Here is a 20,611-nt window from a genome sequence, read left to right on the forward strand (position 1 = left end):
GGGCACCTGGGTGGAACCACCAACCTTCAGTAAGCTAGCTGGATGGCTTCCTCACAATGAAGAATTCAACACCCTGATCAAGCTCGAACCCTAAGTGAATTTAACCATTTGGCAATAGAGTGCCCCCTGTCTGAAATAAGGTCACTTACGTCTCCTAGATCCTCATCAGGCATGAAAGTATCTTTTGTGGCAGGACGTACAACAGTTGGCATGATGGTGTCAAATTTACTGGTATCCCTGCCTGGTTCCTCTAAAGTCTAAAAATACACAAAATATTCTAGTTATTGTATTTTCACATACACACACAAAAAAAAATGAGTTACTTATACTGAAACAGCATTTTTATCTACTGGATTTTTTCTTAATTCTGTAGGTATATAATGAACATGATAAATCATACTACAGGTTTTAAGGAGTGGCAGTGGGATAATTTTGAAATTTCATGGTCACCCTTATTCAACTTGGTAGAATCACCAACTCTCCACAAGCCACCTGCATTTTGGATTACTTATCTCGGAGAATTCTGCATCCTAGAGGAGTTCAACACCCACACAGTGTTACTAAACGATTCAAAGCCAGGGACCTAAACAACATAACCACAGAGGTACCTGTCACCAGATAGGTAGATAGGTAATAATTTCACGCATAAAACTGGGTTTTTCTAGCATCTTCATATGTATAGAAAAAGCTTATAGACAGTTACATACCCATTTTGTGGCATTGAACATTATAACATCCATCGGATCTCCAGAGATTTCTCCATCGATGATTGTCAGGGAGTGACAGGTTGCCATGCCAACCAAAAACTCCCCTCTCTCCATCTGACTGGGATCAGTGATTCCATGTCTGAAACTGCAAAATAAAATCTGTGCATCTCAAAATGTTAGAAAATATAGAAGAAAGTGCACAAAATACCAGTATCACATAACAAGAGGGTCATGATGACCCTGGATCGCTCACCTGAGTAATATGAGCTACATGTTTCAAATGTCAAACTGATGATTTTTAGAAATTTTTTGGAAGATTTTCCGATGTACAATCAAGTAACCCCTGGGGCGGGGCCAATTTTACCTCGGGGGTCATGATTTGAACAAAGTTTGTAGAAGTCTACTAGGCAATGTTACATATCAAATATCTAAGATTTAGGCCTTCTGGTTTATTTTTAGCAAATTTATGAAGATTTCCCTCTGTACAATCAAGTAACCCCTGGGGCGGGGTCAATTTGACCCTGGGGGGGGGGGGGGGGGGGGGGGGGGGTCAAGATTTGAACAAATTTTGTAGAGGTCCACTAGGCAATGCTACATGTCAAATATCTAAGCTCTAGGCCTTCTGGTTTATTTTTAGAAAATTTTGAAGATTTTTCTATGTACAATCAAGTAACCCCATGAGGCGGGGCTCATGATTTGAACAAATTTTGTAGAAGACTACTAGGCAATGCTACATGTCAAATATCTAAGATCTAGGCCTTCTGGTTTATTTTTAGAAAATTTTTTAAGATTTTCCTGTGTAAAATCAAGTGACCCCTCGGGCGGGGTCAATTTTGACCCCGGGAGTCATGATTGAATAAATTTTGTAGAGGTCCACTAGGCAATGCTACATGTGAAATATCTAAGCTCTAGGCCTTCTAGTTTATTTTTAGAAAATTTTTGAAGATTTTCCTATGTAAAATCAAGTGACCCCTCAGGCGGGGTCAATTTTGACCACGGGGGTCATGATTTAAATAATTTTGTAGAGGTCCACTAGGCAATGCTACATGTGAAATATCTAAGCTTTAGGCCTTCTGGTTTATTTTTAGAAAATTTTGAAGATTTTTCTATGTACAATCAAGTAACCCCATGGGGCGGGGTCATGATTTGAATAAATTTTGTAGAAGTCTACTAGGCAATGCTACAGGTCAAATATCTTAAGATCTGGGCCTACAGGTTTATTTTTAGAAATTTTTTGAAGATTTTCCAATGTAAAATCAAGTGACCCCTGGGGCATGGTCAATTTTGATCCCGGAGGTCATGATTTGAAATATTTTTGTAGTGGTCCACTAGGCAATGCTACATGTGAAATATCTAAGCTCTAGGCCTTCTGGTTTATTTTTAGAAAATTTTTGAAGATTTTCCTATGTAAAATCAAGTGACCCCTGGGGCAGGGTCATGATTTGAACAAATTTTGTAGAGGTCCACTAGGCAATGCTACATGTGAAATATCTAAGCTCTAGGCTTTCTGGTTTATTTTTAGAAAATTTTTGAAGATTTTCCTATGTAAAATCAAGTGACCCTTGGGGTGGGGTCAATTTTGATCCCGGGGTCACGATTTGAACAATTTTAGTAGAGGTCCACTAGGCAATGCTACATGTCAAATATCTAAGCTCTAGGGCTTCTGGTTTTTGAGAAGAAGATTTTTTAAGATTTTCCTATGTAAAATCAAGTGACCCCTGGGGCGGGGTCAATTTTGACCCCGGGGTCATGATTTGAACAAATTTGGTAAAGGTCCACTAGGCAATGCTTCATACCAAATATCTAAGCTCTAGGGCTTCTGGTTTTTGAGAAGATTTTTAAAGTTTTTCCTTTCGGTTGCCATGGCAACCAGAGTTCTGCATGGAATTCAATTCTTTGAAAATTTTTTGTAGAGTTTCACCCAAGGAACATTCCAGTGAAGTTTGGATGAAATTGGCCTAGCGGTTTATGAGGAGATGTCGTTTAAAGTAAAAGTTTACAGACGGACAACGGACGATTGACGCCGGACGGTGAGTGATCAGAATAGCTCACCCTGAGGCTTTGGCTCTGGTGAGCTAAAAAGGGCTTAATCCTTGAACAAACTTTGCCTTTTTCTACATTTCAGTCTAGGCAACATAAATCATTAGCAATACAGCCAGGAAGTGTTTGAAAACGTGGAATGTCCTAAGAAAAAACACTCACATTCCATAAATTCAACTAATGATTATCATGCAAGTCATAGAACCTGTTACTGTAGTCATTAACCAAAACTTTATTGTGATTAAACTTCTCTACTTCTGTATGCATTTTCTTAGTCACATATAAAAACTTCAAAATCACACCGAAATATCAACAATTTGCAATAATTATTTCTCATATTTATATATAGTATTAGACAAAGTTTCACTGGTCAGGACCAGCTTAATTAACATTGAGAAAACAGAAATCCATAATGAATATGGGCTACAGTCAAGCCTCTTTTCACTAAGAAATGGTGTGATTATATCACAAGTTCACAAGTTTTGCGATACCAATTTGTTAATTTTATATACCTTTTATCTTTTACTGGTATAACTTTCCCTAGGTCAAGGCCATCCTCTGTTAAAGTTCCAGTCTGAAAATAAACAGAATATAAAAATAGAACAACCTTAGCATTATCATTTTTTACTGTTTTGTATTCCTGCTAGTATTATACATGACAAAGTCATGTTGCAACTTTATATTTATCTTTAATATTGGGAGACTGAAGCGTGCTTCTTGCCATAATGATTTCACGAAGTGCTTTGAACTTTTTAATATTTATGCCATAAATGCCTAAGTGCTTTAAGCCCGAGTACTTATGAAACTAGAATTTATGCAAGTAGCACTTGACAGCTGTATATTGATTTTTTTTCTATTATACAAGCTGAAATATGATTTCAATCGCAGAATGCACAAGGATCTGGAAGAATTGTCAATAAGCTGAATTACAATCTATTACCATACTGTACCAATATCACTTTTAGCACGTCAAAAGCTATTTGCTTGTCTATCTTTTATTAAGCAACATTTTTCACCAGTATTTCAGTTATATAACAGCATACAGTTTACCTAACCTGTATTCCTGGATACTGTATCCGTACTAACCTGTTCTCATCAACTTTCCCACATAAAATCAAGGTGGCAGATGAAATGACTTCAGACATAATGTCTTATATCCAATCAAATGGCATTTGTGTTGTGTATTAGTTACCATTAAAATAACGTATCTAAAAACAGCTTTTACCTTCCACTTTAAAAAATGTAAAGCTTACAAACCAAGAGGAAATCTCCATCAGCCCGATCAAAAATCTTTGCAAAATGTCATTTTTTTCCCATAATTTTGAAGTCTGAAATGTTTTTATGTCTTCAGAAGGACTTTAGTAGACAACAGAATTTTTACAAAAATTTATATGTTTATCAGATTATACCAAAGGCTTTTTTAAAAGGAAGAAGAGTCATATTTGTGAGTAACTCTTGTATTTTCATTTCACCAATATTTACCTTATCAAAACACAGAAGGTTCAACCTTCCACAGAAGTTGATTCTTGGTGGACTTATGCAGTAGATCTGTTTCTTTTTCAATCTATTTTGAGCATACACTGTGCCAACTGTCATGGCTGCTGGTAGGGCAGGGGGGACAATTATTGTAATGATGTCTAACACACGAAGGATTATCCTTTCTGGTGATGCCTAAATGGAAGAAAACAGTTAATCTTTTATAAAAACTTAATTACAGAAATGAACAAAATTTAACAGTACCTTAACCTTAGGAGGACTGTAATAAAAAGTATTTTTTTTGTCAACTGGAAATGCCTGACAGAATTAATAAATAATGTCCACAACTGGGCCATAACTCCAAAAATATAATCCAAAAAAATAAATGCATGTCCAATTTATGTTGATGATGTGTATCAAGTTTCATTTCATTTCATGGGAACAGTAGGAGATGAGTACACAGTGATCTGATGTAGATGTAAAATCTTAAAGTCAGAAAAAATGGTGCCATTACCGACAATACACATATGTCTATGTAATGTTGATGATTTGTAACAAGTTGCAATTCAGTTAGATGGAAACTGAAGAAGGAGTTAAATAAACAACGTTTATTTCAAAGTCCAAGGAAGGGCCATAACTCCAGAAAAAATCCAACATGGAAGTCCAGAAAAAGTGCACATGTTTACTTCATATAAAAGATATATATAAAGTTTCATTTTGGTTAGAAAGAGACTGTAGGAAAAATCAGGTACACAAGAAAGTGTAATGGATGGCCTGACAGACAGACTGACTGTTCAAACACTCTATGTCACAAGGATCTTTTACACAGGAAGCATAAAAACAATTGTAACATTGCATAAAAACAATTGTAACATTAACTGGCAACTGGAAAATAGCTGCCACTTAGTGTGTTTTTTTCTCAGTTAAAACATGAAAGAAGCTGTAGGACCTAGTATAATATCTTTACCTTCAGTCTGATATACTGAGCAATGCTGTAACACATTCCAAAGAAGGCAACTACAGCTAGAAACATGATAAATCTCATAGCATCCTGGTAAAACTTGAAGCCCAGTGGCTTAGGGAACAGTATTGCTCGTACAAGCTCACCCTTAGCAGTGCTAAAACCTGCAAATATAGATCAAATATATACAGGATAATACTGCAACATAATAATACCAGACATGTAAACAATTGTTTAAATAGTTAACCATATAAACATCTTAGTATCAATCAGTAACTATTCAAACCATAGCTTTTTATGGTGTAAAATTTTATCCCATATAGATGGTCTTAGCAAAAAAGAACATTTTACAACATGTTTTAATGTAACAATTTGAAATGTTTATATTTTAAAATTGAAATGTTATACCAACCTGTTCTTATAACTACAGCCAGAACTTTGTACTGCCCATAATATCGTGTCTGTATGACCTTTGTGCCAGAAAACAACGTGTGACGTTTGTGTTGTTCTGCGGAATAAATCTCTTCATCTTCACACTGGTGTAACGGTGTCTTTGTAATGGGGACACTTTCACCTACAAAGTACAGTATCTACTTAGATGTGTTGGTTCACAACAAGAAACATACAAGACTTTTAATGAAACAGGAGGACCATGATGGTCCTGAATCGCTCACCTGTCCCCACATGACCCAGTTTTGAACTGAGTATGACGTTGTTTTATCTATTATTTGACATAGTGACCTAGTTTTTGAGCTCATGTGACCCAGTTTTGAACTTGACCTAGATATCATCAAGGTGAACATTCTCACCAATTTTCACGAAGATCCATTGAAAAATATGGCCTATAGGGAGGTCACAAGGTTTTTCTATTTTTAGATCTACTGACCTAGTTTTTGACTGCATGTGACCCAGTTTCAAACCTGACCAAGATATCATCAAGGTGAACATTCTCACCAATTTTCATGAAGATCTCATGAAAAGTATGGCCTCTAGAGAGGTCACAAGGTTTTTCTATTTTTAAACCTACTGACCTAGTTTTTGATGGCACGTGACCCAGTTTCGAACTTGACCTAGATATCATCAAGATGAACATTCTGACCAACTTTCATACATATCCCATGAAAAAAATAGCCTCTAGAGAGGTCACAAGGTTTCTCCAATTTTAGACTTACTGACCTAGTTTTTGACCGCACATAACCCAGTTTCAAACTTGACCTAGATATCATCAAGGTGAACATTCTCAACAATTTTCATGAAGATCCATTGAACAAGAGCTGTCCGTAAGACAGCCAAGCTCGACTATTCGAAATATTGTCCCAGAGGCAGGAAAATATTACCTAAAAAGGTTAAATATCAAAAGAGTTTTAAGTTCAAAAGGGGGAATAATTTGACCAAAATGCATATCAGTTATGGGACTTGCTGCTATCAACTAGTTTTATAACCCCGAAGGCACATGTGAAGTTTCAATTCAATATCTGCATTAGTTTTGGAGATAGAAACTCGCATGTAAAACTTTAACCAGAATTTTCAAAGTCCAAAAGGGGGCATAATTTGCCCAAAATACATGCCAGAGTTATGGAACTTGATCCAGTGAGGTTAGTAATTGATCTAGAAAAAGAAAAAAACAAGTTTCAAATCTATATGCCTTTTAGTAATAGCTGTATGTACTTGCACGCAAAACTTTAACCAGAATTTTCTAAGTCCAAAAGGGGGCATAATTTGGCCAAAATACAGTCAGAGTTATGGGACTTGCTAGTGATTAGTATTTTCTAACCCCAAGAAAAATAAGTTTTCAAATCTATATTGCATTTAGTATATGCTGAGAATACTTGCATGTAAAACTTTAACCAGAAATTTTCTTAGTCTAAAAGGGGGCATAATTTGCCAAAATAATGTCAGAGTTATGGGACTTGCTGCTATCAACTAGTTTTATAACCCCCAAGACACATGTGTTGTTTCAAATCAATATCTGCATTAGTTTTGGAGAAAATAACTTGCATGTAAAACTTTAACCAAAATTTTCTTAGTCTAAAAGGGGGCATAATTTGCTCAAAATACATGTCAGAGTTATGGGTCTTGACCCAGTGAGGTTGGTAATTGATCTAGAAATAGAAAAAATAAGTTTCAAATCTATATGCCTTTTAGAAATAGCTGTATGTACTTGCACGCAAAACTTTAACCAGAATTTTCTAAGTCCAAAAGGGGGCATAATTTGGCCAAAATGAAAGTCAGAGTTATGGGACTTGCTGCTATCAACTAGTTTTATAACCCCGAAGACACATGTGAAGTTTCAAATCAATATCTGCATTAGTTTTGGAGATAGTAACTTGCATGTAAAACTTGAACCAAAATTTTCTAAGTCCAAAAGGGGGCATAATTTGCTCAAAATACATGTCAGAGTTATGGGACTTGACCCAGAGAGGTTGGTAATTGACCTAGAAAAAGAAAAAATAAGTTTCAAATCTATATGCCTTTAATTGATGGCTGTATGTACTTGCATGCAAAAACTTAACCAAAGTGTGACGCCGATGCCGACGCCAGGGTGAGTAGAACAGCTAGACTATTCTTTGAATAGTCGAGCTAAAAATATGGCCTCTAGGGAGGTCACAAGGATTTTCTATTTTTAGCCCTACTGACCTAGTTTCTGACCGCACGTGACCCAGTTTCGAACCTGACCTAGATATCATCAAGATGAACATTCTGACCAATTTTCATGAAGATCCATTGAAAAATATGGCCTCTAGGGAGGTCACAAGGTTTTTCTATTTTTAGACCTACTGACCTAGTTTTGGACCAGTTTCGAAATTGACCTAGACATCATCAAGATGAACATTCTGACCAACTTTCATAAAGATCCCATGAAAAATGTGTCCTCTAGAGTGGTCACAAGCAAAAGTTTACGGACGCACGGACGGACGGACGACAGACGACGGACACCGCGCGATCACAAAAGCTCACCTTGTCACTTTGTGAGCTAAAAAAAACATGGCAACTGACCTTGAACTCTGATCTTGACCATGACCTAAACACGGTTGTAACATAGACCCTAATTATCATCTTGATCGGGTGAACATTTGAACAGTTTCACAAACAAGAAGGTCATGATGACCCTGGATTGCTCACCTGAGTAATATGAGCTACATGTTTCAAATTTCAAACTGATGATTTTTAGCAATTTTTTGGAAGATTTTCCGATGTACAATCAAGTAACCCCTGGAGCGGGGCCAATTTTACCCCGGGGGTCATGATTTGAACAAAGTTTGTAGAAGTCTACTAGGCAATGTAACATATCAAATATCTAAGATCTAGGCCTTCTGGTTTATTTTTAGCAAATTTATGAAGATTTCCCTATGTACAATCAAGTAACCCTTGGCCTGGGTCAATTTGACCCTGGGGGGTCAAGATTTGAACAAATTTTGTAGAGGTCCACTAGGCAATGCTACATGTCAAATATCTAAGCTCTAGGCCTTCTGGTTTATTTTTAGAAAATTTTGAAGATTTTTCTATGTACAGTCAAGTAACCCTATGAGGCGGGGTCAATTTGACCCCGGGGGTCATGATTTGAACAAATTTTGTAGAGGTTCACTAGGCAATGCTACAGGTCAAATATCTATGATCTAGGCCTTCTGGTTTATTTTTAGAATTTTTTTGAAGATTTTCCTATGTAAAATCAAGTGACCCCTGGGGCGAGTCAATTTTGACCCCGGGGTTCATGATTTGAACAAATTTTGTAGAGGTCCACTAGGCAATGCTACATGTCAAATATCTAAGCTCTAGGCCTTCTGGTTTATTTTTAGAAAAATTTTGAAGATTTTCCTATGTAAAATCAAGTGACCCCCGGGGCGGGGTCAATTTTGACCCCGGGGTTCATGATTTGAATAAATTTTGTAGAGGTCCACTAGGCAATGCTACATGTCAAATATCTAAGCTCTAGGCCTTCTGGTTTATTTTTTAAAAAATTTTGAAGATTTTCCTATAGAAATCTATGTAAAATCAAGTGACCCCTGGGGCGGGGTCAATTTTGACCCCGGGGTCATGATTTGAATAAATTTAGTAGAGGTCCATTAGGCAATGCTACATGTCAAATATCTAAGCTCTAGGGCTTCTGGTTTTTGAGAAGAAGATTTTTTAAGATTTTCCTATGTAAAATCAAGTGACCCCTGGGGCAGGGTCAATTTTGACCCCAGGGTCATGATTTGAACAAAATTGGTAGAGGTCCACTAGGCAATGCTTCACACCAAATATCTAAGCTCTAGGGCTTCTGGTTTTTGAGAAGAAGATTTTTAAAGTTTTCCTTTCGGTTGGCATGGCAACCAGAGTTTTGCATGGAATTCATTTCTTTGAACAATTTTTGTAGGGCTTCACCCAAGGAACATTCCTGTGAAGTTTGGATGAAATTGGCCTAGTGGTTTATGAGGAGATGTTGTTTAAAGTAAAAGTTTACAGACGACGGACAACAGACGGTGAACGCCGAGTGATCAGAATAGCTCACCCTGAGACTTTGGCTCTGGTGACCTAAAAACCTGACAGGGGTTGATGTGTTATGAATTGGGCACAGAAAACAAAGCTCAAAACATTGACATTAACTTGGTAACTTGAACCTGAGCTGGTCTCGCTGGAACATAACTTACTCATATCATATTGATATAGTGTACTGTATGTTCATAATTGTTCTAATATCTAATTTACGTATTACATACACAGCTGTTCTATGGCTATTACCTGTAAGCATGCTCTCATTCACAATGCAAGTTCCCGCCATCAGGACAGCATCGCATGTCATCGTACATCCATGTGATGGTATAACTATCACATCTCCAGGAACTAGGTCTGTTACCGGAACGTTGTCATAGGTACCATCTTCCCTAACAACCATCACTGATGTAGCAGCTGTGCTCACCATGTTGTGTAGGGTTATCATTTGCTGCAGATAATCAATCAATTATTGTAGGTGACGATTTTTCTTGTCACTTGTATTTTGCAATATGAAAGTCAAAATCATTATTTGCATTTTTAAGAGTTTGCCATCGTTTGGGAGATAATGCTGGTTGATATCCATAGCTATGTAAGTCCAGAAAAGACTGTTTGCAAAACTTAGAGAAATCAAATCGCCCCAATATGTTATCCAATCTTCATTACATGTCCATTTATTTTAGCTTCAGGTATTTTTAATGCAGGCACAGTAGTTCAGGGACACAGCATCAGATAATCAACAAATGAGCCGCACCATGAGAAAACCAACATAGTGCCTTCGCGACCAGCATGAATCCAGACCAGCCTGCGCATCTGCACAGTGCGGCTCAAATTATTGTAGATACTGTATTTTTCTTGTCAATTGTATTTTGCAATTTGAAAATCAAAATCATTATCAGCATTCTTAAGAATTCAAACCTGAAAGTTTGCCCTTTTTTGGGAGATAATGCTGGTTAATATCCATAACTATGTAGAAGTCTAGAGTTGGACTGCAAAAATGTGAGAAATCACACCCTCCCCTATATTATCAAATCTATAATTATATGTTCATTTGTTTTATAATAGGTATTTCAAGGGCGGCACAGTGGTACTGGGACACAGCTTCAGACTCCTGATCTGAAGGTCGGGGGTTCCACAGGCACAAACACCAGTATGAAATTCATCTAGCAAAATTTATATAAGTTGTGGGAACTTCTACTCATGGCATGTAAAATAAATATTATAAGATTAAACTAAATTAAACTAATTTTTCAAACAAAATATATCTTAGCAAAGATGGGAGGAAATGTATCAACAGTCTTTCAGATATGTATAGGTAGCCAGTATTTATCTATACCTGTATCTATTTTTTGAAAACTTCCCTATATCAATCTTGGGAAATTTGACATTTAATAAAACAGAAACATAAAATTAAAGACTTACCCGTTTAGTTTCATACAGTGACACGCCCATGGATATACAAGAGATGAGGAATATACAGGCTGCATAGTAGTAATAGGAATCTAGGGACCACAGGATTATACTTGCTATTTGGAATATATAGAATGGGTTCAGTACCTGAAAATAGAACTTATTTAAAGGGGCACGCATCTAGAAATACATCATAATATGACCTCTATAAAATATAAAAACAACATATTTTTAAATGAAGTATCTTTTAAGTTGATTTTTACTGAGTTTAATATAAAATACAGTCATTATCAAACAAGGTGCTGGCATGCTGCCAAGAGTTCTATCTCTTCTCTGGGAACACTTTCCAGATAGTGGAACAGCAGTTGGGATCATGTACTGCATGTTTCTGAAGGTTGCTAAGGTGGTTCATTTTAACTAATCAAAGACAACTGAACATTCATTCATCAGCTTTTCTATTTGAAAGCTCCAGTTGATCCAATTACATTCATTTCACTTTTTCAACTCGACAGAGAAGATAGCTTGATATTACTGTGTTTAGTTCCATGCAGAAATAGTACTAGAACCAAAGTCAAAAAACTGAATTTGGAGACCAGTCTGAAAACACTAGCACCTGATTGGCTGATTGTGAGCTAAGTCTTGAAATTGACCAATGGCAAAATGGCCTTCTTAGACTGGTATCCAAACTCACTTTTATAAACTCCGAACCTTGTATGGTACGAGGCACTACTATCTAAACAAGTTCTAGGAAATTTTGTTTCTAATCTTGTGAGGGAAGTTAAGAAAAAATTTACATTTAATCGGTATAAAATGTAGAAAAAGTCTATGTAGGATAAGTATTTGAGGGGAATCAATTTTTGTTGATTTCAAGGCTGTGAAATTCATAAATTCAAGTTCCTACTAAAAGGAATTTTTCCACAGGATGTCACTATCTTACCTCTTCTATCAATAATCTCCAGTAGGATTTCACTTCAACCTCAATAGAATTTTCTCCATAAACCACACGTCTGTAATGCAATTACATTTCATTTAAATTAATTTTAATTCCAAAATTGTTCATAAAAAGACTCTGCTGGTGAAATATAATAACATCATCACTAAAAGATAATACATTCAGAAAGTTATTGCAACATAAATTATGTGTTATTTATTTGTCTTTCCAAAACTTCTTGTGATACCTGACTGCACTGTGTGAAATCGTTACTATTTGTGAGGGACACATTTTTTCACTGATTACCTTGTTGGGTCAATCCAAGAAATTAAATCCAAATGAACAAGTAATATTCCCATTCAAGTTCAAAGGTCAAAATCAATGAGTTTATATAACCAACAAACAGCTGTTTGTCAAAAGTCATGAAATTTCATGACCATAGAATTAAGTGATTTCACAGTATATCATATTTTTTTGGCAATAAATGACTCTAAATACATATGAAATTCAGTCAGTTACAATATTCGGTTTATGAAAGCATGCAGAATGATGAACTACTAATACTGTACTGTTGTTTTCTTTCATAATTTAATTTTAAACAAGAGGACCATGATGGTCCTGAATCGCTCACCTCTTCCCACATGATCCAGTTTTGAGTATGACGTCGTTTTTTCTATAATTTGACATAGTGACCTAGTTTTTGAACTTGACCTAGATATTATCAAGATAAAAATTCTGACCAATTTTCATGAAGATCCATTGAAAACTATGGTCTCTAGAGAGGTCACAAGGTTTTTCTATTATTTGACCTATTGACCTAGTTTTTTAAGGCACGTGACCCAGTTTCAAACCTGACCTAGATATAATCAAGGTGAACATTCTGACCAATTTTCATGAAGATCCATTCAAGGGTATGGCCTCTAGAGAGGTCACATGGTTTTTCTATTTCAAGACCTACTGACCTAGTTTTTAATCGCAGTTGACCCAGTTTCAAACTTGATCTAGATATCATCAAGATAAACATTCAGACCAAATTTCATACAGATCCAATAAAAAATATGGCCTCTAGAGAGATTACGTTTTTTCATTATGTGACCTACTGACTTACTTTTTGATGGCACGTGACCCACTTTCGAACTTGACCTAGATATCATCAAGATGAACATTCTGACCAATTTTTATGGAGAACCATTCACAAGTATGGCCTCTAGAGAGGTCACAAGGTTTTTCTATTTTTAGACTTACTGACCTAGTTTTTGACCGCACATGACCCTGTTTCGAACTTGACCTAGATATCATCAACATGAACATTCAGACCAATTTTCATGAAGATCCATTGAAAAATATGGCCTTTAGAGAGGTCACAATGTTTTTCTATTATTTGACCTACTGACCTAGTTTTTGATGGCACGTGACCCAGTTTCGAACTTGACCTACATATCATCAAGATGAACATTCAGACCAACTTTCATACAGATCCCATGGAAAATATGGCCTCTAGAGAGGTCACAAGGCTTTTCTATTATTTGATCTACTGACCTAGTTTTTGAAGGCACGTGACCGACTTTCGAACTTGACTTAGATATCATCAAGGTGAACGTTCTGACCAATTTTCATGAAGATTTCATGAAATATATGCCCTCTGGAGAGGTCACAAGGTTTTTCTATTTTTAGACCTACTGACCTAGTTTTTCACCGCACGTGACCCAGTTTCGAACTTGACCTAGATATCATCAAAATGAACATTCAGACCAACTTTCATACAGATCCCATGGAAAATATGGCCTTTAGAGAGGTCACAAGGTTTTTCTATTATTTGACCTACTGACCTAGTTTTTGATGGCACGTGACCCAGTTTCGAACTTGACCTAGATATCATCAAGGTGAACGTTCTGACCAATTTTCATGAAGATCTTGTGAAATATATGGCCTCTAGAAAGGTCACAAGGTTTTTCTATTTTTAGACCTACTGACCTAGTTTTTGACTGCATGTGACCCAGTTTCAAACTTGACCTAGATATCATCAAGATGAACATTCAGACCAACTTTCATACAGATCCCATGAAAAATATGGCCTTCAGAGGGGTCACAAGGTTTTTCTATTATTTGACCTACTGACCTAGTTTTTGATGGCACGTGACCCAGTTTCGAACTTGACCTAGATATCATCAAGGTGAACGTTCTGACCAATTTTCATGAAGATCTTGTGAAATATATGGCCTCTAGAGAGGTCACAAGGTTTTCCTATTTTTAGACCTACTGACCTAGTTTTTGACGGCACATGACCCAGTTTCAAACTTCAGCATGCCCACTCATTTTTAAAGGTAAGGGTACATGTACCCCCTGCTTTTGCAAAATAGGGGTACACTTCAAAATCTGGGGGTACACTACATGGTAGATCTGAATTTTTTCTATTTAACTACTGAAATTTGTATATACATGTTTTTTTTCATACAGAACTCTCGTGGGTGGGGTATAACAGATGAGATAATTTTAGAAAATTTAGAATGTTTTTCCAAAGTTAAGATAGGAAATTTTGAATCATAGGACCCCTCCCAATATTATACTAAATATAAATAAGTTTTCAGCACGGTTCAAGTATTCCCGATTTCGTGGACGGAACATGATTTGTCCGAAATAACATACAGTCAACTGAAGACTAATAAAAATCGCCAATCAATAATAAATGCCCAAACTATTACAGATATGCAATGTGTATCAAAATTGCAGTTAAATATCCAAAAATAAAATACTGTTAACCTTTTGTTGAGTTTATAAAAACTAAAATGCCTTTTTGCATTTTGTATCCATACTTTTTTTGCACACGACCCATGTGACGTCTGACTAAAACACTTACGAAACCCCTCTATGCGGCTGACAATTACGCCGAGAATTCGGTGATGGAAACGAAATTATCACGTCCCTGGACCGGATCTGCGTTTAAGACTGTACCAAACAATTGGCAAGTGCATGATGAAATAAACAGCGATTTGCCAGCTGAACAGGAGTTCCGAATCTCTGCGTGCATGTACCCCCAACAAGTGATTTTTATGCGTGCATTTGATATTTTGTGCGTGATTCACGTACTGCAGTGCGTGAATGGGCATGCTGGAACTTGACCTAGAATTTACCAAGATGAACATTCTGACCCATTTTCATAAAGATCCCATGAAAAATGTGACCTCTAGAGATGTCACAAGGAAAAGTTTACGGACGCACGGACGACGGACGCTGCGCGATCACAAAAGCTCACCTTGTCACTTCGTGACAGGTGAGCTAAAAAAACAACAAACACCAAAATAATATAGATTTATAGAGTGCAGCTCTTAATGAAGTATATTTACCTATGGGCTTGCTGTAACACACTGAGGCCCTTGTATTTCTCATGAAACTCTCCACATTTCGTGTTAGCTGACAGGTCCCTGTGTACATACAAATATATAAATATAAAATAAATAAATAAATACATTCTTATCACGACCCACCAGATTAGTTCAGTAATTCACGTAACTATTGCTAGCAAGGTTGAAGGGATAATACACAAACCTATCCCAAGGGCTTCTTTTACAGACGTTAATACACAAAACAAATGTGTACTGTCACCATTCTTGCATAAAAACATTACACAATGACTAAATGTATTGTTTTCATAGGTCATGATTTTACGATTCCGGTGCATTTTCTAATTACCATTCTGTTGTTCTTGGAAACAGTAAACATGTTTTAAATATCCATAACCAGAGCCCAGAAACAGCACTACCAAAAGCATGTAATGGAAGCTTTTAAACATATTTCTATCTCTTGTTATGATTAACTTATCACATAGTTAAAATATTTATTCTTATAAATTTTTTGTTCAAACTATTTGCGTCTTTCATGTCTATGCTAACTGCCTGCATCTCCAAAGCAATCATCTGACATAACTAGTGACTTCCAGTGATGGGGGCCTATTGTTTGATGTTTTTAAAGAGCTACAATTAAAATTGTAATCAAACTCAGAAGTGTCAAAAATGGGCAAAATTAATATCAGAATCACTGGAAATCATGACAAACGTTCAGATAAGAAGGGTAAATTGATATAAAAATTTCAACAGTTTGTTCATTTTTTGGAGTAATAAGATTTTGGATTACAAGGGTATTTCTACAATGGAGAATAAATATTAGGACCAAATAATTTGTTCAGTTCAGTTTAGAGGTTTCCTGATAAAGAGGGGTTCTGATTATGGCAGCTCTACAGTACTTACAGAAGCCGTGTGTATGTCTTTAACTGCTTACTCCAGATATATCTCACATGTTGGAAGTCGAAGTAGCATATGATTGGATCCGGCTGTAATATAACAATATAATGTCTTTTATAACTGGACCTGGCTGTAATATAACAAGAGGGCCATGATGGCCCTATATCGCTCACAAGAGTTGATCTGGCCTACTGACCTAGTTTTTCACCCCAAATGACCCAGTTTCGAATTTAACCTTAAGATCATCAAGACAAACATTCCAATCAAGTTTCATATAGATTGAGTCACAACTATTGCCTTTAGAGTGTTCACGTCCTTTTCCTTTAATTTGACCATGTGACCTAGTTTTTAACCCCAAATGACCCAGATTAAAACTGGACAAAGAGATCATCAAGACAAACATTCTGACCATGTTTCATAAAGATTGAGTCATAACTGTGACCTCTAGGGTGTCTACAAGCTTTTCCTTTGATCTGGCCTACTGACCTAGTTTCTGACCCCACATGACCCAGTTTCGATCTTGACCTAGAGATCATCAAGACAAACATTCTGGCCAAGTTTCATAAAGATTGAGTCATAACTGTGGCCTCTAGAGTGTTCACAAGCTTTTCCTTTGATCTGGCCTACTGACTTAGTTTTTCATCCCACATGACCCAGATTCAAATCTGACCTAGTGATCAGCAAGACAATCATTCTGACCAAGCTTCATAAATATTGGGTCACAACTGTGGCCTCTAGAATGTTCACAAGCTTTTCCTTTGATCTGGCCTACTGACCTAGTTTTTGACTCAATATGACCCAGTTTCAAATATGACCCAGAAATCATCAAGATAAATATTCTGGCCAAGTTTCAACAACTGGGTCACAACTGTGGCCTCTAGAGTGTTCACAGGCTTTTCCTTTGATTTGACCGTGTGACCTAGTTTTTGACCCCACATGACCCAGATTCGAACATGACCTACAGATTATCAAGACAAACATTCTGATTTAATCTCATGAGTTTCAAACTTAAATTGTGGTCTCTAGACTGTTGACAAGATTTTCCATCTGGCCTAGTGAACCAGTTTTTGACCCCACCTGGCCCAGTTTCGAAATTGACCTAGAAATCATCAAGAAAAACATTCTGACGAAGTTTCATAAAGGTTGAGTCAAAATTGTGGCCTCTAGTGTTCACAAGTGTTTCCTTTGATTTGACCAGTTGACCTAGTTTTTGGCCCCACATGACCCAGATTAAATCTGGACCTAGCAATCATCAAGACAATCATTCTGGCCAAGTTTCATAAATATTGGGTCACAACTGTGGCCTCTAACGTGTTCACAAGATTTTCCTTTGATCTGGCCTACTGGCCTAGTTTTTGACCTCACATGACCCAGATTTGAATTTGACGTAAGGATCATCAAGACAAACATTCTGACCAAGTATCATAAAGATTGAGTGAAAATTGTGGCCTCTAGAGTGTTCACAAGCTTTTCCTTTGGTTTGACCAGGTGACCTAGTTTTTGACCCCGTATGACCCAGATTCAAGCTCACATAGAAATCATCAAGACAATCATTCTGACCAAGCTTCATAAATATTGGGTCACAACTGTGGCCTCTAGAGTGTTCACAAGCTTTTCCTTTGATCTGGCCTGCTGACCTAGTTTTTTAACCAACATGACCCAGTTTTGAACTTGACCTAGAGATAATCAAGACTAACATTCTCACCAAGTTTCATCAAGATTGGGTCAAAAATGTGGCCTCCAGAGTGTTCACAAGGCAAATGTTGACAGATGACGCACAACAGACAATGAACGCCAACAGACGCCGGACAATGACCAGTCACAATAGCTCACCTTGAGCACTTTGTGCTCTGGTGAGATAAAAATGTTAATGTCAAATTTGATAAGTTCTAGCTGTAATAACATATATTTACATCAAGTCTGATTGGTTCTTGCTGTAAAAATATAAAAGTTTGGTGAAATTTCAAGCAAAATATTTGTAGATGTTTAAATATTCAAGACAATACAAATGGCCATAGTGATAAAAACAGGCTAACAGCTCACCTAAGACTGTTCTGAACCTGTTCAGATGAGCTATAATAGATCCATGTGAACAGAGTGAAATAAAGGCAGAAAGACGTGCCTGGTTCCTGTCTGATTTTATGTAATTATGACCTAAAGTTTATTGAGAGGAGCCGGAAACCAGTAACTGTTACAAGCAGGCCTGTTTATGGATTGTGCCAGTCAGTGGCAAATATATCAAAACCTGTCACTGCACTTTGAGAAATCTCTGACTCTGTAACTCAGTGATATTATTTACCTGTTGAACAGTGAGGTTAGCTACATCATCAACATCAGTCTGATTTTCAGGTGAACTTTCATCTCTGTTGTAGGCATCACTGAACTCTGATCTGAAACCAGTAAAAAACTAGAGCTATCACTGGAGATGACTTATAACACTACTTACAGAACAACCAGTGCGCAACCTTCAAAAACACTTCAAGTTCCATGAAGTAGAAATCAATTACAGGCAGTTTGTTGGGATGAACATCTTGTCTTTGAACACAGTAGATATTTTAGTTATTTGCTGTAACTGGCAGAGTTACATTTTCCATTTCAAGTTAATACACAAAATTTATTTCCTGCTTATGTGAAAAAATATATATACATGTAAAATTTTGACACATTTGCAAAAGCTGTTGAATAGAAAGAGCTCATGTATAATTATATAATAATAATAATAATGTGTTAATAACAACAAGAGCTGTCTAAGGACAGCAAAATTTGAATATTTAACAGCCTTGTCAATTGCAGGAATATAAGGGGAAATGGGAAATTGCTCAGTCGAGAAAGGGGCATAATTTTGTAAAATGCAAAGTAGAGTTATGGAAACTGTACATTGCATGTCAGATCATGACAGTGAACAAGTGTGTGAAGTTTAAATCCATTCCCACAAGTGGTTACTGAGATACCAGTTAACATACAGAAACTTAACCAGAACAGGAAGCAGACGTGGAAGCAGACACAGATGCAGACAAACTGCAGAGTCCAAAAACTCTACCTATTCTTTAAATAGTAGAGCTAAAAACTTAATAGCAAATGAAAGTCTGTTAACTATAATTGTATCGAGTGAATATATCTGCCGAAACACTTTTCTCAATACAAAATCTAGATACTGATTTACTATATGCATGTATGCAAGAAATATTAAGAAAGTACATCACTTAGGAGCTTCTATTGTTATGAACATTACTTGTATGGCATGTTTGGGAAGTTTCTACGGTTACTGAAAAAATAACTACATAAACAGTGATAATTTAGTGAAAAAGATAAAGTTATGGTTCTTTTGCTCTTCACTTTCTCCCTATTCTCCCTATCCTATATATCACTGCTTTGCTTATTGTTTTTTGTTGGTTTTAACATCACATTAACACTATTATTGGGCATATGGCAACATTCCAGCATTTCAGTGTGGAAAAAGACCCCAGGTACCCCCTCAGCATGGGTGAGCACCTGGGTAGAACCACTGACCTTCTTCAAGCCAGCTGCAGGCCTCATATGAACAAATTCTAAATCAAAAGCACAGCTGTGAGGGCAAGTGATCCAAAGGCAGTGATCTAGCCCTATCTAGCAATAAAGCAAGGTTAATCAGAACTCAAATTCCTGCACAATAGTACAGTCATACTGCGCGGACAATTGAATGATATTCTCTGTTAAATACTTACAATTCCTCTTCGAGGTTGAACGTTTTAATCGGGCACACGTATTTCTGCTGAAAATGGTCCTGCAAAGAAACAAGTATGTAAAATGTAAAAAAATCTAATTACACAAGGTAAACTGTAAATATTTGTCAGAGGAGTTTATTTGGGGGCATATGGTATCTCAAATGTAACCCGTAAGGTTTCTGTAGGTAGTTATTACAAACAAAATTGATTGGGGGAAGTGGGAGAGTTGGAAGCATTTTGCAAAACAGTATTTAAGAATTACTATTAAAGTCACTTGTCAGTTTCTGTAAAAATAATTCCATGTTTGTGCTACTGATCCAGAAAACTTAGAGAAAAAGAATATTCTCTAATGGGTAGTACCTCATTTGGCTACAGGTTTGTTAATAACAAATGGCCTAAAATAAAGGAGGAAGTTCACTTTTGCCCCAAAATGGCATAAAAATTAAAAGTCACTTAATGGAGTAAGAACAAGTTTTTCTTTCATCAAGAAATATTGTTTTACCAAACTGCCTGCAATGTTTTAGAAAATATCTGACGTAAAAAAAAATACTTTTAACAATAAGGGTATGGGAAACCTGCAGTTTTTTAGTCCAATTCTTAACAAATCTGAAATTTTCAATACGGGCACAACTATCAACCTCAACCAAAAAAAAAATGACCATAAATTCTGT

At 36.5% G+C, this 20,611-nt stretch overlaps 1 protein-coding gene across 6 annotated transcripts in view; it reads right to left on the reverse strand.

The window, feature by feature from the left end:
• The window catches only part of LOC123528099 (polyamine-transporting ATPase 13A3-like), a 90,923-nt gene that overhangs the window by 51,890 nt on the left and 18,422 nt on the right, over positions 1 to 20,611 (reverse strand). For all 6 annotated transcript variants that reach the window (XR_008366954.1, XM_053522871.1, XM_053522874.1 and 3 more), the window contains exons 4-16: positions 19,941 to 19,999; positions 18,536 to 18,626; positions 16,243 to 16,325; positions 15,343 to 15,420; positions 12,005 to 12,074; positions 11,080 to 11,214; positions 9,907 to 10,108; positions 5,597 to 5,758; positions 5,191 to 5,348; positions 4,230 to 4,418; positions 3,260 to 3,321; positions 708 to 852; positions 150 to 257 (exon numbers count right to left, since the gene is read on the reverse strand). Coding sequence is in view for 5 of the 6 variants with exons in the window: in XM_053522871.1 (XP_053378846.1) it covers positions 150 to 257; positions 708 to 852; positions 3,260 to 3,321; positions 4,230 to 4,418; positions 5,191 to 5,348; positions 5,597 to 5,758; positions 9,907 to 10,108; positions 11,080 to 11,214; positions 12,005 to 12,074; positions 15,343 to 15,420; positions 16,243 to 16,325; positions 18,536 to 18,626; positions 19,941 to 19,999 (1,542 nt within the window). In the remaining variant the exon portion in view is untranslated. The remainder of the gene's footprint in view (positions 1 to 149; positions 258 to 707; positions 853 to 3,259; positions 3,322 to 4,229; positions 4,419 to 5,190; positions 5,349 to 5,596; positions 5,759 to 9,906; positions 10,109 to 11,079; positions 11,215 to 12,004; positions 12,075 to 15,342; positions 15,421 to 16,242; positions 16,326 to 18,535; positions 18,627 to 19,940; positions 20,000 to 20,611) is intronic.

The sequence above is a fragment of the Mercenaria mercenaria genome, chromosome 14 (genome assembly GCF_021730395.1).
Source record: "Mercenaria mercenaria strain notata chromosome 14, MADL_Memer_1, whole genome shotgun sequence".
Classification (NCBI taxonomy): domain Eukaryota; kingdom Metazoa; phylum Mollusca; class Bivalvia; order Venerida; family Veneridae; genus Mercenaria; species Mercenaria mercenaria.